Here is a 14,745-nt window from a genome sequence, read left to right as displayed (position 1 = left end):
CAGAGCACCAAAATGTTCTGGTTTAAAGGACAGCTTTAGATTTCATTTATTTCCTCTTTATTTGCTGTTAAAAAGAAAGAACAGCAGCAACTAAAACAAAGAAAAATACATTAGACTGAACTGATAAAACTTGAAAAGTATTCTGTTCTTGTGTCTTCTGAACAGCTAAATGAATAGCTCAATTTTTTTCTAGCCAGGAAAATAAAAATTATTATTGCATCTTAAAATAGATTTCTCTGAAATAAAGACTTCAAATACCCCCTTTATTTTACTAACCATATATAGATGAATTCTTTAAAACCCAATTTTTAAATAAAATATTTACACATAGAGTAAATGGAAAGGTAATTAAATTCTTATGTACGGCACCGATTTGAATGGCAAGAATAGGTATCTAGAATCACTGAAGACAACATGGTAGTATAGAATTGGAAAAATCTTAGTTCACTATATGAGAAATAGAAAAGAACAGCCAACAAGCAAAACCTTTAGTGAAATAATCATCCATCACTGACTACAATTTGAGTTTATGTATTTTTTTTGCTATATGAAACTAATTAAAAAATACGTATGGAAATTGGGATCTTTAAAGTTGCTCTAAGTGATTTCTTTATATGGAATTTAGTATTTATGAAGTTATATGGAATTTTTAAAATGTAGCCAACATTACCTTAAAATAGAATTTATCAAATGTTACAATTTGTATAGGTCTCTCACTGGAGGCCTCACATTTGTGGTATGATAGACAGAATAATGCCGCCCCCCCAAGATGTCCACATCCTAATCTCTAAAACCTGTGAATGCTTTATGTGGCAAAAAAGGACTTTACAGGCATAATTAAATTAAGGATTTTGAGATGGGGAGAATATCCTGGATTATCTAGGTGGGCCCAATACAATCACAAGGGTCCTTATAAGAGGGAGGCAGGGAGGGTCAGTGTCAGAGAAGATGTAATGATGGAAGCAGAGGTCAAAGTGATGCCATTGCTGGAAGAGGGCCATGAGCCAAGGAATGCACATAGCCTCTAGAAGTTTGAAAGGCAAAGAACAAATTCTCTCCTAGAAGGTATACCTGCCGATACTTGTGATTTTAGCTCTGTAAGACTGATTTTTTGAACTTACGACCTCCAGAATTGTAAGATAATAAATTTGTGTTGTTTCAAGACACCAAATTTGAGGTAATTTGTTACAACAGCAATAAGAGACTAAAGTTTCCTTTAGTTTTCCACTTCTGGAAGCAAGAAGTGACTTGCTCATGGAATATAAGAGAGAAAGGGAAAGGAGGCGTAAATCATTGAACTAAATTTTAATTATTCTCTTTTTAAAGACTAGAGACTGTGACAATAATTCGGTAGATGACATTAGATGGTGCTGTCTCTTAGTTATACAGATTAGTAGCTAAGATTTTTTTCACAAAGCATAGTTTTTAGAAAAACATTTGTAAATATAACCCATAAATGAACCAGTTTCCTCTGCCTAATCTAGATAATCTTTTTTTTTTTTTTAGATAATCTTTATTAACATTGTACAGCTCTAAGTTTCACAGGTCTCTATAGCTATTTTGACCCATAATAGAATCCCCTTGGTTAATTTTAAAAAGTCAGGGAATAATAAGAATTAGATCTATAATTCTTTTTATAATTCTTAAAAAAAATTTTAAAACATAAAAGTACATGTGCCCACACATCTTTTGATGAAGGGTCAAGGTCTTTTCTTTAAGAAAGAGTCCCTTGACTGGTATTTTATCTGATTGATAAATCCACCCTTAAGGGTTTTACCTACAATTTCCAGTTTTGGTTTCGTTAAAGTAGCAAGACTTCAACAACATGTGGAGAAAATTTGAATACAAGAAACTGTCTAGATTTAAAGAAAATTTCCCACATATTAGTCTGAATTTTTATAATTTTCTTCCTTATTTTGCAGGTTTTTTTCCTCCCAACCTAATTTGATATTATTTGTGTATGTGTAATCAATTATTTGTGATTTGTGTAATTGACCTTTTTCCAGACTTTACAGAGAATCCCATTTGGCTTTCATAGAAACATAGAAATAATAATTTAAAATTTGTACTTGTGTATCTGTTTATTTAAAATAAAAGTTATAAGTTTTTGAAAAAACACAGCCGACTCAATAAATATGTGAATCAATTGCTGAAGGCAGAAGTGAGCTTAGAGAGTAGCCTACTAGTATCAAACGCTCAATGTGCTCTGGGAACTCGTTAGTTTGTTTTACAAAGGGAGTGGAGAGTGTTGGGTAAGCCAGTGAGATAAATGAAAGCATCTACAGTAGTCTTATCTCTTTCCTCTTCAACTTAACTTTTAAAAGTAATCTTTGTTCACTGACTAACGCCCTTGCTCTCTTGCTTTCACTGACAGTAGAGGTTCATTTACACTCTCACTGCCCCACCTTAGTCCAGGTTTTCATAATCTCTCTTGGATTATTCTAAAAGCCTCTTAGCTGGTTTCTGTGCCTCCAGCTCCTTCTTCCTTAAACCTTGCAAAGGCACAGCTCTAATAGTATTACTTCTTTGTTCAAAAACCATAGCTTTTCTGTGTTAAATTTAGTCTTTTAAGATAGTTATGAAAAATCCTGGTGGTCAATGATAGAATTTCCAAATGATATGGTTTTGTGGCTTCTCTCTCTAACCTCTTCCCTGTCATGCTCAGATACCCTACTAGGGTTCATAGGCAAAAGGCCCGATTATTCTGACAATATACAAGAAAAGAGGCACACACCTCCCTTGTTAGATGAACTACACAGTCCAGAGAGTTTGAGGTCATTATTCCTTCCTTCCCTTTCTATCTCCTAAGTGGAGAGAGTTTTATTGTCAGTCACTGTTTATAAGAGTGATATGTTACAGTTTCTTACCTTCTAGCATTATCTGACATATGGAGCAAGAGGCACAGTTTAAAATAATTTGGTTTATGTCAAAGTATGTTTTTTGAATAAGGAGCTTTCCTAGCTTCTATGTGTATATGCTCTATTCACCAGATCAAGCTGCTTTTGACAGTAATCACCAAATACATACTAAAATTATCTAGAAAAACATCATACATCAGGTTTAAACATTACGTAAAAACTCATGACAGAATGTTCATCTACTAATAATTTATGTATTTTAAAAGAAAAAGTGTAAATAATAGAATTATTACCAAATTTTTCTTTGCTTGTGGTTCAGAGAAGTGAAATTCAGCTTTTGCCCTATCATCTGAATTCACAGGGATTCCATCTAACATCTGTAAGTTAGGCAGTCGAAATATAAGCACGTGGCGATGTAGCATTTTTCTACAAATCTGAATAAAGTTAAAAATAACAATTCATTCTTTAAAAAAACTTTTTATTTCAAAGATTAACCTTTATAGAGAAGCATAGACAGCAGAGATGACAGGTAACAGCTAATTTGTAGTATTAAATGATATAAATACGAATTCCCTTATTGAAAGATTCCTCAATTCCCTGTTATGCCAAATGAAGATGAGAAGTTTTGTTTTTTTTTTTAAACAAGGCTACCACTTGGAGATTTAGTCTCTTTTTAGAGTATATGATATTGTTCATTAACTACAGGCAATCCCAACTTATGAATAGGATTATATTATAAAAGTTCACTTATAAGTAATTAGTTTGAAACTTGTATGATAATTTCCCATAGACACTATGCAGTTTAATTCAATACACATCTATTGAACTATATGATCCATCACTTCATAGTATTAACCTACTGTAAAAATACTTGCATATGTACGTAAGAAAGTGTGTAGAAAGTGTTAACATAGTAGGCTTGAGGCTGTTATCTTTAGAAGGATCTGTTTGCAAGGAGCTCTTGACAAGTGTTTGGTACTTGGATTTTGGAAGCTCTCCCACCATTCCTTAACTGATAAGGGTAGTTCACTATGCCTAGACTGCTTATACAAACAATAGGATTCATGTTCAACCTGCTCTCCTTCTGGGAGTCTGGAATTTTGGTATGTGATTGGCACAGGGTACCTACATGACCAGCTTCCAAAAACACCCTTGAATGCTATTAAGTCTAGTGGGATTTCCTGGGCAGAAATATAACACATTTGTTGCTACATTTTTGTTGGTGTGTGAAAAGTGCACACTGTGATCCCCTCATGTGAGGGAAAGAGCATAAGGAAGCCTGCACATGGATTCCTCCAGACTCTGCCCATGTGTTTTTCCTTCATCACTTGGCTGTGTATCCTCATTACGTCACAGTAATAAATCTTAGCCATGAGTATAGCTATATGCTAAGTCCCTTGACTTTTAGCAAATCTTCTAGCAAATCTCTGAATATAGGGATGATCTGGGGTACTGACAACACAGAAGAAGTATGCAGCACTGTTTGTGATAACAAAAGAAAGAAAGAAAGATTATCATCAGAGGGGAATAAACTATTTTTTAAAAATGTAGTAGATACATATACATTAATGGAGAGAGATCTCTAAGCCGTAAATTGAGTTAAAAAAATGAGCACATTCAAGGCCACAAAGCCAGTTTCATAAAACCAAAGAATGTATACACTGTCTCTTCTGATTAAAATGTAATAACACTAGAAATAAATAATAACGAGATAGCTAAAAATACCTAATAGGTTTGAAATTAACACACATAATCCTCAATAATTCACAGATTAAAGAAGAAATCTTTTGTAAAGTAGATTCTAAGATTTTTTTTTTTTGATGTGGACCATTTTTTAAAAAGTCTATTGAATTTGTTATAATATTGCTTGTGTTTCATGTTTTGGTTTTGTGGCTGCAAGGCATGTGGGATCCTAGCTCCCTGACCAGGGATCAAATCCACACCCGCTGCATTGGAGGGCAAAATCTTAACCACTGGACCACCAGGGAAGTCCCTGTAAAGTAGATTCTAAGAAATAGCAGGAAAAACACAACATATCAAAACTTTTAGGCTATTGCTAAAGCAGTATTTTGTAACCTAAAATTTATTCATTTAGAAGAAATATTAAAAATTAATGAGCTAGGCATTCTACTCCAGAATATTTTTAAAAAGTAAATTCCAAGAAACTAAAGGTAAAGGGTAGAAATTAATGAACAAAAAAGAAAAATTACACTTGATAAAACCAAAATATGGTTATTTGAAGAGATTAATATGATAGACAAAACTTTAGTAAGGCTCATCAAGAATAAAAGAGAAAAAGCAAAAAAACACCAACAAATTTAGATATAAAAAAGGTGACAAAACACATAGTAGAGATTTTTAAAATTCATGAAAGTATTATGATGGAAGTACATTTAAAATTTAGATAAAAGGACAATTTTATTGAAAAATATAAGTTCTCAATATTGACTTTTGAATAAATAGAAATTGCTTCTTGCCTTTTTGTTAAGAACAAGTGTAGTATCTGTTCTTATCAGTTTAATAGAAAATGGCTAGATAATATATATCAATTAAAGGGTTTGAATAAGTAGTTTAAAATCTAACTTCAAAAAATATTAAGTTCACATGGTTTTAGAGACAGGATCTAATTATCCTTCAAGGGACACATGAGTCTTCTTTTATATAAATTAATTCATAGACTAGAAAAAGAGGGAGAACTCCCCAATTAATTTTATGAGGCAAGAACAGCCTTGATGAACTTGAAAAGAATAGTATAATAAAGTAAAATTACAGAATAATTTTACTTATTTCCATAGAGATATGCTACATGAAATTTTAGCAAATTGAATCCAATAAAGTATAAAAGATGACCAAGTAGTATTCCTCCCAGGAATTTAAGGATGGTTTAGCTCCAGAATCTATTAATATAATTTGCATATTAACAGACTAAAGATAAATACTATATTTCCAATTAGTTAAAATCCAGTGTCCATTCCTGATAAAAACAAGTAGTAAACTGGAATTAGAAAGGAACTGCCTTAAAATGTTGAAGGTTATCTACCCATAACCTACAGCAAACATATTTAATAGTGACAATTTAGAAGCATTCTTTTGAGGTCAGTAACTATCAGTGTGTCTATTCAGCACTGTACTAGAAGTCCTAGTCAGCACACTGACAGAAGTAAAGGAAATAAAACCATAAGGATTGGAAAGAGTCATTATTTGTAGATACTATGATTGTCTACAGAGAAAATCCAACAAAATTTACAATCCATTAGAATTTAAAAGAGAGTTCAGCAAGCTTCCTGGATAAAGAGTAATATGCAAAAATCAGAATTTCTATACTTTAGCAACAAACAACTAGAAAAATATAAAAAGATATTGTTTAAAACAGCTATGAAAACAACAGAATAGGGCTTCCCTGGTGGCACAGTGGTTGAGAGTCTGCCTGCCGATGCAGGGGACACGGGTTCGTGCCCCGGTCCAGGAAGATCCCACATTCTGCAGAGCGTCTAGGCCCGTGAGCCATGGCCGCTGAGCCTGCACGTCCAGAGCCTGTACTACGCAATGGGAGAGGCCACAACAGTGAGAGGCCCGCGTACCACAAAAACAAAACAAAACAAAAAACAACAGAATAAATCTAACCAAAGATGATTAAAACCTTTAGGAGAAAATCACAGACCTTTATTGAAGGACATAAAATAAACACAGGGATATTTGTGTTTGTGAAAGAGAAGGCTGAATGCTATAAATATTACGGGCGACTGCTTATTGTACTTCTTTCTTGGTGGAAATAGCTCTATGATGTGGCACTACTGGCTCTCTCAGTCCCTTCACTCCTTCACTCGGGGAAGGAGAGCGACTTAACTGATAAATCTGCGAAGATTTTTTTTTAATAAATTTATTTATTTATTTATTTTTTTGTTTTGTTTTGTTTTTCTGGTACGCGGGCCTCCCTGTTGTGGCCTCTCCCATTGCGGAGCAATAGGCTCCGGACGCGCAGGCTCAGCGGCCATGGCTCACGGGCACAGCCGCTCCGCGGCATGTGGGATCTTCCCGGACCGGGGCACGAACCCGTGTCCCCTGCATTGGCAGGCGGACTCTCAACCACTGCGCCACCAGGGAAGCCCTATTTATTTTATTTATTTTTGGCTGCATTGGGTCTTTGCTGTTGCACACGGGCTTTCTCTAGTTGTGGTGAGCGGGGGCTATCCTTCGTTGCAGTGCGCAGGCTTCTCATTACAGTGGCTTCTCTTGTTGTGGAGCACAGGCTCTAGATGCGTGGGCTTCAGTAGTTGTGGCACATGGGCTTAGTTGCTCTGCGGCATGTGGGATCTTCCTGGACCAGGGCTCGAACCCGTTTCCCCTGCATTGGCAGGTAGATTCTTAACCACTGCGCCACCAGGGAAGTCCCAATCTGGGAAGATTAAACTGGGTATGTTTAGCTCCTGTCTTTCCTCTTGAGAAGGAGCTTATTGCTGGGAGAATGCCTTCTGCTCCTCCAGGAGAAGCTCTCCTCCCATGTGGAAAGGCCTCAGTGAAGTATTTCCTGCTACTGGGTCATCATGACTTACTTTTGGCATCTGTTAGCAGGCCCATTTGGCTTTCTCACTAAGCTAAGCAAAATATTCTCATCTCTCTATCTGCCACTGTTATATTTCTCAATTCGTTCAAATGTTAGGTGAGTAAGGATGCTACTTATTTGATCCCTTCAAAGACTCCAACGGGAAAGGTGGCAAATTTTTCCCAAAATTAATGTATAAATTCAGTGCAATTCCAATTAAAATATCAACAAGATTCTCATATAACTTGAGAAGCTGTTTACTGAAACTCATAGGAAGTGTAAAGGGCCAGGGATAGCCAAGACAGTGAAGAAAAAAAGAGAAGGTGGAAGACAAGGAAAATTAGAGGTGCTTACTCTACTGGGCATCAAGACTTAATGTAAAACTTTAGTGATTAACACAGTGTAATGTTATAGGGATTGACAAATAGGCCAATGAATACAAAGTAGAACCAAGAAGTAGACCCTCTTGTATATGACAATGACAGTTTATATTGTAATCAGTTGGAAGAAGACGCTAGTCAATAAATTGTGCTTGGATAACTGTTTATGCATATGGAAACAGATAAAATTAAATCTTTTCCACATTATATAAAAATAAGTTATATACAACTATAAATTATATTTAAAATAAATTAACTAATAAATTAGAAAAATAACACACTCACTGGATTGCCATAAACTGTAAGCTCTCTGAGGGAAGAGATACCATCAAGTTTTTCCAGTTCTGCCATATCCTATTAAAAAATTAAGCAGTAAGTTATTATTTGGTTAGACCCAACATCTTTAAATATATGCTGATTTGAAGTAATTATATGTAAGTGTTGGATTGCAACGAGTTCATGATTGAATCTTCTGAAGTGAGCTTGATTGACAATATTCTGTATTGTTGATTAAAGACAGATCTGTGTACTATTGATTCCAAATACATGACTGGGTAAAGATGACAAGCTAACATGGGAAACAGGCCATACAGCAGCGCTTACTAGGAAAGACCATATTTTTTTCAGAAGACTTATGATCTATTCTAAAACTCAGATTATATTTGGTTAATTCCCAAGAGGATTGACCTAGATGTGTAGAAAAGGAGGTGAATCTAGTCTAAACAATTTCAAAGGTGCATATCAAACACAACCTTAACCATGAAGGAGCATGTCATATTGAATGGACTTAATACTGATATATTTGATGGTAATGTATATAGTTGAAAAACTATTTCTCTAGTTGAATGACTTGCCTTTGCTACTGGATGGGATTATTTATTATTATCTATTTAACATTGGTGAAAGTTTGCAAATACATTTTAGTTTCTGCAAAGTTATTTCTAAAATGCTGTTGCTGACAAAATTTAGGCAACAAGATCAGCTTCAGGTTGTTGCTAGTTCATGGTAATAAAACAAAGTTATTGATATGCTCCTCTTCTCATTTGGGATGACTAGTGGGTTTAGCCAATTCATCTAGTAACTATAAAAAATTTTAGACCTATTTTAGATCACTTGGAAGTGGAATTTGAGAAGCCACAGGAATGCCCCAGACCCTGTGTATCCTTGAAATTATTAGTAAGGCTTGATACTGGGTAAGGTCTCAGATTCACGTAAGTCTGATTTGACATATTCTTTGTGTTAGTTCAGTTGCTATCACTGGAAAGAGTTCCTATAGGATAGCAATTATCCTAATTTAGATTTCTTCTAGATAAAGCTTTGGAAGAACCATTGCCAGTTTTGGCAGGCTTTTTCGCAGATGAATGTTGTTTGACCCTTGATGTGTGAGTTGTATGTAATTTTCTCTGTATATGTATTTCCTAGTTGCTGTGTAGAAAGGGGCACTGATCATGATTTCCTTGTAGCCTTGAACAGGCTTTTATATCACTCCAGAAAAGGCTTCCTGAACTCCAGCAAGAAGAGCCACTAACAAATATTGATCGTGTATCTACTATGTACCAGACGCTTTGCTATATACTAATACAAATGTGGGCAAGAAAGACATGGTCCCTGCCCTTGCAGGGCAGTATACAGTTGTTTGTCTTCAAGATTGTCTTAGAGGTATGGGCAGAAATATCAAAATTGGTAAAAGGAGGGCTAACCGATCATCAGCAAAACACTGAGAGAAATGTTAGGAGAAATACCTTCAACCCTCTTATCTGCATACTATCTCAGAAGAGAGTTTGGGCAGGCTCAGTTGGGGTAGTGGCCTAATGGAAACAGGCTGAATTATGAGCAGGTGGAACAAATGCAGGATGCTAGCTTAGGAAGCCTTGAGTGGGGAAAGATGGATTATTAAAGCCAAGTCGAAGTCCATTATCAGGAGTTGATTCAAATGTCAGGTAGACCAAGTACATATGTTAAGTTTAAAGGGGCAGAGGGAGTCTAGGATTGAGATGCACAAATAGCTCGGACCAAGAGAAGTCAGGAACAAAAAATATCTCTTAGAGGATCTGCAGGTAGATGCATGTGGGTTGGTTGAGTTTATAAGTCTAGCAGCAGGGTGAGCATTTCTGCATCCCAGAGTATTTACATGTCATATAAATGATAAATAACACACTGGCAAAATTTTCATTGGTGTGCTTGGAAGCTTTATATTCAAAGGAGTTAAGTCTTTTAAATCTCATAAATAATGTTACCTGGATTTTATTATATCCTAGGAAGAGTTTCTCTAGTTTTACCAAAGGTTGTAATTTGCTCAGCTCTCGTAGTCTGTTTTCCTCTAGGTGAAGCGCCAACAGAGAGCTTGGTTTGGCAAAGGCACTATCATTAAAGGCTCTGATGCGGTTATGGTCCACTACCAATTCCTGAAGGAATTCTAAGTTGTCAAGCCCTTCAACTTGACTGATTTCATTCCCTGAAAAAGATAACTCATGATATGTCAAGTGAGCCCAAACTGAATAAAAGTTATCTATCTTCATTTAAATATTTTTTTATCAAATGATTCTTTAAGAAGTGAAGTATTAAAAAGAACATATTTCCAAGGAGAAACAGAAATGTAATTTACAGGAAGGTAGCATCATCATCATCAAATAATATTTGGCAAAATTTTTCCTTTAAGATATGATGCACAAAATGTACTGAATTGACCGAATCTGTCTGTTCAACAGTTAAGTGCTAAAATAGTTGATACTGATAAAAGTGGATGTATAAAAGTGCTGCAGAAGATATGCTTCCTAGCTCATACAGCTCAATAACAAAAAAACAACCCAATCAAAAAATGGGCAGAGGACCTAAATAGACATTTCTCCAAAGAAGACATACAGATGGCTGAAGCATATGAAAAGATGCTCAACATTGCTAATTATTAGAGAAATGCAAATCAAAACTACAATGAGGTACCATCTCACACTGGTCAGAATGGCCGTCATTAAAAAGTCTATAGATACTTAGGTTGCTTCCATGTCCTGGCTATTGTAAATAGTGCTGCAATGAACATTGTGGTACATGACTCTTTTTGAGTTATGGTTTTCTCAGGGTATATGCCCAGTAGTGGGATTGCTGGGTCGTATGGTAGTTCTATTTTTAGTTTTTCAAGGAACCTCCATACTGTTCTCCATAGTGGCTGTATCAATTTACATTCCCATCAGATGAATGGATAAAGAAGATGTGGCACCTATGTACAATGGAATATTACTCAGCCATAAAAAGAAACGAAACTGAGTTATTTGTAGTGTGGTGGATGGACCTAGAATCTGTCATACAGAGTGAAGTAAGTCAGAAAGAGAAAAACAAATACCGTATGCTCACACATATATATGGAATCTAAAAAAAAAAAAAAATGGTTCTGAAGAACCTAGGGGCAGGACAGGAATAAAGACGCAGACGTAGAGAGTGGACTTAACGACTTGGGGAGGGGGAAGGGTAAGCTGGGATGAAGTGAGAGAGTGGCATGGACATATATACACTAACAAAAGTAAAATAGATAGCTAGTGGGAAGCAGCCGCATAGCACAGGGAGATCAGCTTGGTGCTTTGTGACCACCTAGAGGGGTGGGATAGGGAGGGTGGCAGGGAGACGCAAGAGGGAGGAGATATGGGGATATATGTATACGTATAGCTGATTCACTTTGTTATACAGCAGCAACTAACACAACAATGTAAAGCAATTATACTCCAATGAAGATGTTAAAAAAAGTCTATAAATAATAGATGCTGGAGAGGTTGTGGAGAAAAGGGAACCCTCCTACACTGTTGGTGGGAATGTAACTTGGTGCAGCCACTATGCAAAACAATATGGAGGTGCCTGAAAAAAACAAAAATAGAGTTGCCATATGATCCAGCAATTCAAAAAGATGCATGCACCCCAATGTTCATTGCAGCACTATTTACAATATCCAAGACATGGAAGCAACCTAAATGTCCATCAACAGATAAATGGATAAAGAAGATATGGTACATAGATACAATGGAATGTTACTCAGCCATAAAAAAGAATGAGATAATGCCATTTGCAGCTACACATATGGACCTAGAGATTATCATACTAACCGAATTAAGTCAGAAAGAGAAAGACAAATACCATATGATATCACTTAAATGTGGAATCTAAAATATGACACAAATGAACCCATCCACAAAACAGAAACAGACTTACAGACAGAGAACAGACTTGTGGTTGCCAAGAGGGAGAGGTCGTGGGGGAAATATGTACTGGAGTTTGGGACTAGCAGATGCAAACTATTATATATAGAATGGATAAACAACAAGAGCCTACTGTGTAGCACAGGGAACTATATTCAATATCCTATAATAAGTCATAATGGAAAAGAATATGAAAAAGACTATATATATATATAACTGAATCACTTTGATGTACACCAGAAACTAACACAGCATTGTAAATCAACTATAATTTTAAAAACAAACAAACAAAAACAACTTAAAAAGAAAGACCAAAATGCACCAGGAAGTAGTTAGAAAAGCAAAAAAAAAAAGATACACTTCCTGAGTATACTGGGTTATTCTAATTATTATTCTAATAGGTATTCAAATAGGTATATCTAATTATTAAAATAAACTAATTTGTTGTAATGTTAGGTTGGAAGAATATACCTTAATTATGCTGTTATTTCTTTCTCAACATATTTTTGCACTGCAACTACATTAAAAAATTAAGAATTTATTACGTTAACTAAAACCTCAATCCTTTCATTATAACCTATGATTTCTCTCAGCTGTAGCAATCAATAGTTTTATAAGTATGAATGATAACTTATATAAGAAGAGAACCTTTGAGTTGACCAAATGCTTTTATGTGTGTTTTCTATTAGATTCTTAAAATAGCACAGGGAAAATTTTATCCTTTTTTTTTTTTTTTTGCTGTATTCGGGCCTCTCACTATTGTGGCCTCTCCCATTGCGGAGCACAGGCTCCGGACGCGCAGGCTCAGCGGCCATGGCTCACGGGCCCAGCCGCTCCGCGGCATGTGGGATCTTCCCGGACCGGGGCACGAACCCGTGTCCCCTAGCATCGGCAGGCGGACTCTCAACCACTGCGCCACCAGGGAAGCCTATCCTTTTTTAATGATCAGAAAACTGAGGGTCAGAGAAACTGTCTTGCTCAATGACATAAAAGTGGCAACACCAGGCCTACCCTAGACCTTTTACAATGCTGCTTCTGTGCCATTCTATCTTTCATCCACTATTTATCCTCTTTGTTACTGGACTGAATTGTGTCCCCCCCAATTAATATGTGGAAGTCTTAACCCCTAGCCCCTCAGAACATGGCTGTATTTCGGTCTTTAAAGAGGTAACTAACGTTAAATGAGGTCATTGGGTGATCACTAATCCAATATCACTGGTGTCCTTATGTGAAGAGGAGATTAGGACACAGAGGGAAGACCATGTGAAGATACAGAATACAATTATAAGCCAAGAAGAGACGCCCTCAGAAGTGACCAACCCTGCTGATATCTTGATCTTGGACTTCTGGCCTCCAGAACTGTGAGGAAATAAATTTTTGTTTAAGCCACCCAGGCTGTGGTACTTTGTTATGGCAGTCCTAGCAAACTAATATATTACTGAACATGTGATCCCACTTTCTTGGAATTCTTCTCTTTGTAATTTAACATATTTAATCGAACTTAAGATGCCAACAATTGTTAAGATATGTCAATATTTTATGTATACTAAGGAAAAAAAACATGGCTAGGTAAACTATGTTATGCCATCAATTAAGATACAACCTGATTTCAAGACATGTTAAAATATAAAAAGTGGGTGTCTCACAATTGATGAAATATGAGAAAGTTACCTTATTTTGTTTTATTCCTTAGAGAAACTGATAACATCATAACCTTCAATAAAATTGCTCACGGAATTAAATCACAGACTTTGAAACATTACCACTGCCTTACTTAAGAATGAAAAAAAGACTATTCAAGTCATACTGAGAAAAATGACTCAGTTGTGTTAATATATTACTTTCATGAAATCATGTATTTGGATGGTCACTTTTAATAAAGTTCAGTGGTATAAAAATCACGTGACATAGCTTTAAGTGCTGAATAATGTCTACAGTAGCATATTTTTGGCTATTTTTCATTTTATAATGCTCACTAAACATATTTAAGAAAGAAAATTCCAAAACAACAGTGCTAAATGTGATTTCAGGGATCTTATATTTAACTAGCAGAATTTGCCATTGTTAGAAAACTCCCACTTATTTATTTACTTCTAAATTTAAAAAGTTTTTTTTACTTATGAGATATTATTTATTTCCCTTCTTAACAGTTCATTTTTCTTTAATATCTTTATTGGAGTATAATTGCTTTACAATATTGTGTTAGTTGCTGCTGTACAACAAAGTGAATCAGATATATGTATACATATATCCCCATATCCCCTCCCTCTTGCACCTCCCTCCCACCCTCCTTATCCCACCCCTCTAGGTGGTCACAAAGCACCAAGCTGATCACCCTGTGCGATGCAGCTGCTTCCCACTAGCTAGCTATTTTACATTTGGTAGTGTATATATGTCAGTGCTACTCTCTCACTTCGTCCCAGCTTACCCTTCCCCCTCCCCACGTCCTCAAGTCCATTCTCTACATCTGCATCATATACATCTTTATTCCTGTCCTGCCCCTAGGTTCATCAGACCATTTTTTCTTTTTTTTTTTTTTTTAGATTCCATATTTATGTGTTAGCATACGGTATTTGCTTTTCTTTTTCTGACTTACTACACTCTGTATGACAGAGTCTAGGTCCATCCACCTCACTACAAATAGCTCAATTTTGTTTCTTTTTATGGCTGAGTAATATTCCATTGTATATATGTGCCACGTCTTCTTTATCCATTCATCTGTTGATGGATACTTAGGTTACTTCCATGTTCTGGCTATTGTAAATGTGTTGCAATGAACATTC

At 35.7% G+C, this 14,745-nt stretch overlaps 2 protein-coding genes and 1 pseudogene across 2 annotated transcripts in view; 2 read left to right on the top strand and 1 right to left on the bottom strand.

Annotated features, from left to right (window-relative positions):
- RTN1 (reticulon 1) overlaps window positions 1–14,745 on the top strand; it is a 404,193-nt gene that overhangs the window by 35,007 nt on the left and 354,441 nt on the right. The gene's annotated exons all lie outside the window — the stretch shown is intronic.
- Window positions 1–14,745, bottom strand: part of LRRC9 (leucine rich repeat containing 9) — a 94,922-nt gene that overhangs the window by 4,899 nt on the left and 75,278 nt on the right. The window contains exons 27-29 of the mRNA XM_029237633.1: window positions 10,019–10,236; window positions 8,067–8,135; window positions 3,152–3,292 (exon numbers count right to left, since the gene is read on the bottom strand). Coding sequence (XP_029093466.1) covers window positions 3,152–3,292; window positions 8,067–8,135; window positions 10,019–10,236 — 428 coding nt within the window. The remainder of the gene's footprint in view (window positions 1–3,151; window positions 3,293–8,066; window positions 8,136–10,018; window positions 10,237–14,745) is intronic.
- LOC114905344 lies at window positions 5,324–5,426 on the top strand (annotated as a pseudogene).

This window comes from Monodon monoceros, unplaced genomic scaffold (assembly GCF_005190385.1).
Source record: "Monodon monoceros isolate NGI ecotype Baffin Bay Population unplaced genomic scaffold, NGI_Narwhal_1 Super_Scaffold_21, whole genome shotgun sequence".
Classification (NCBI taxonomy): Eukaryota; Metazoa; Chordata; class Mammalia; order Artiodactyla; family Monodontidae; genus Monodon; species Monodon monoceros.
This window is presented reverse-complemented; position numbering and strand designations above follow the sequence as displayed.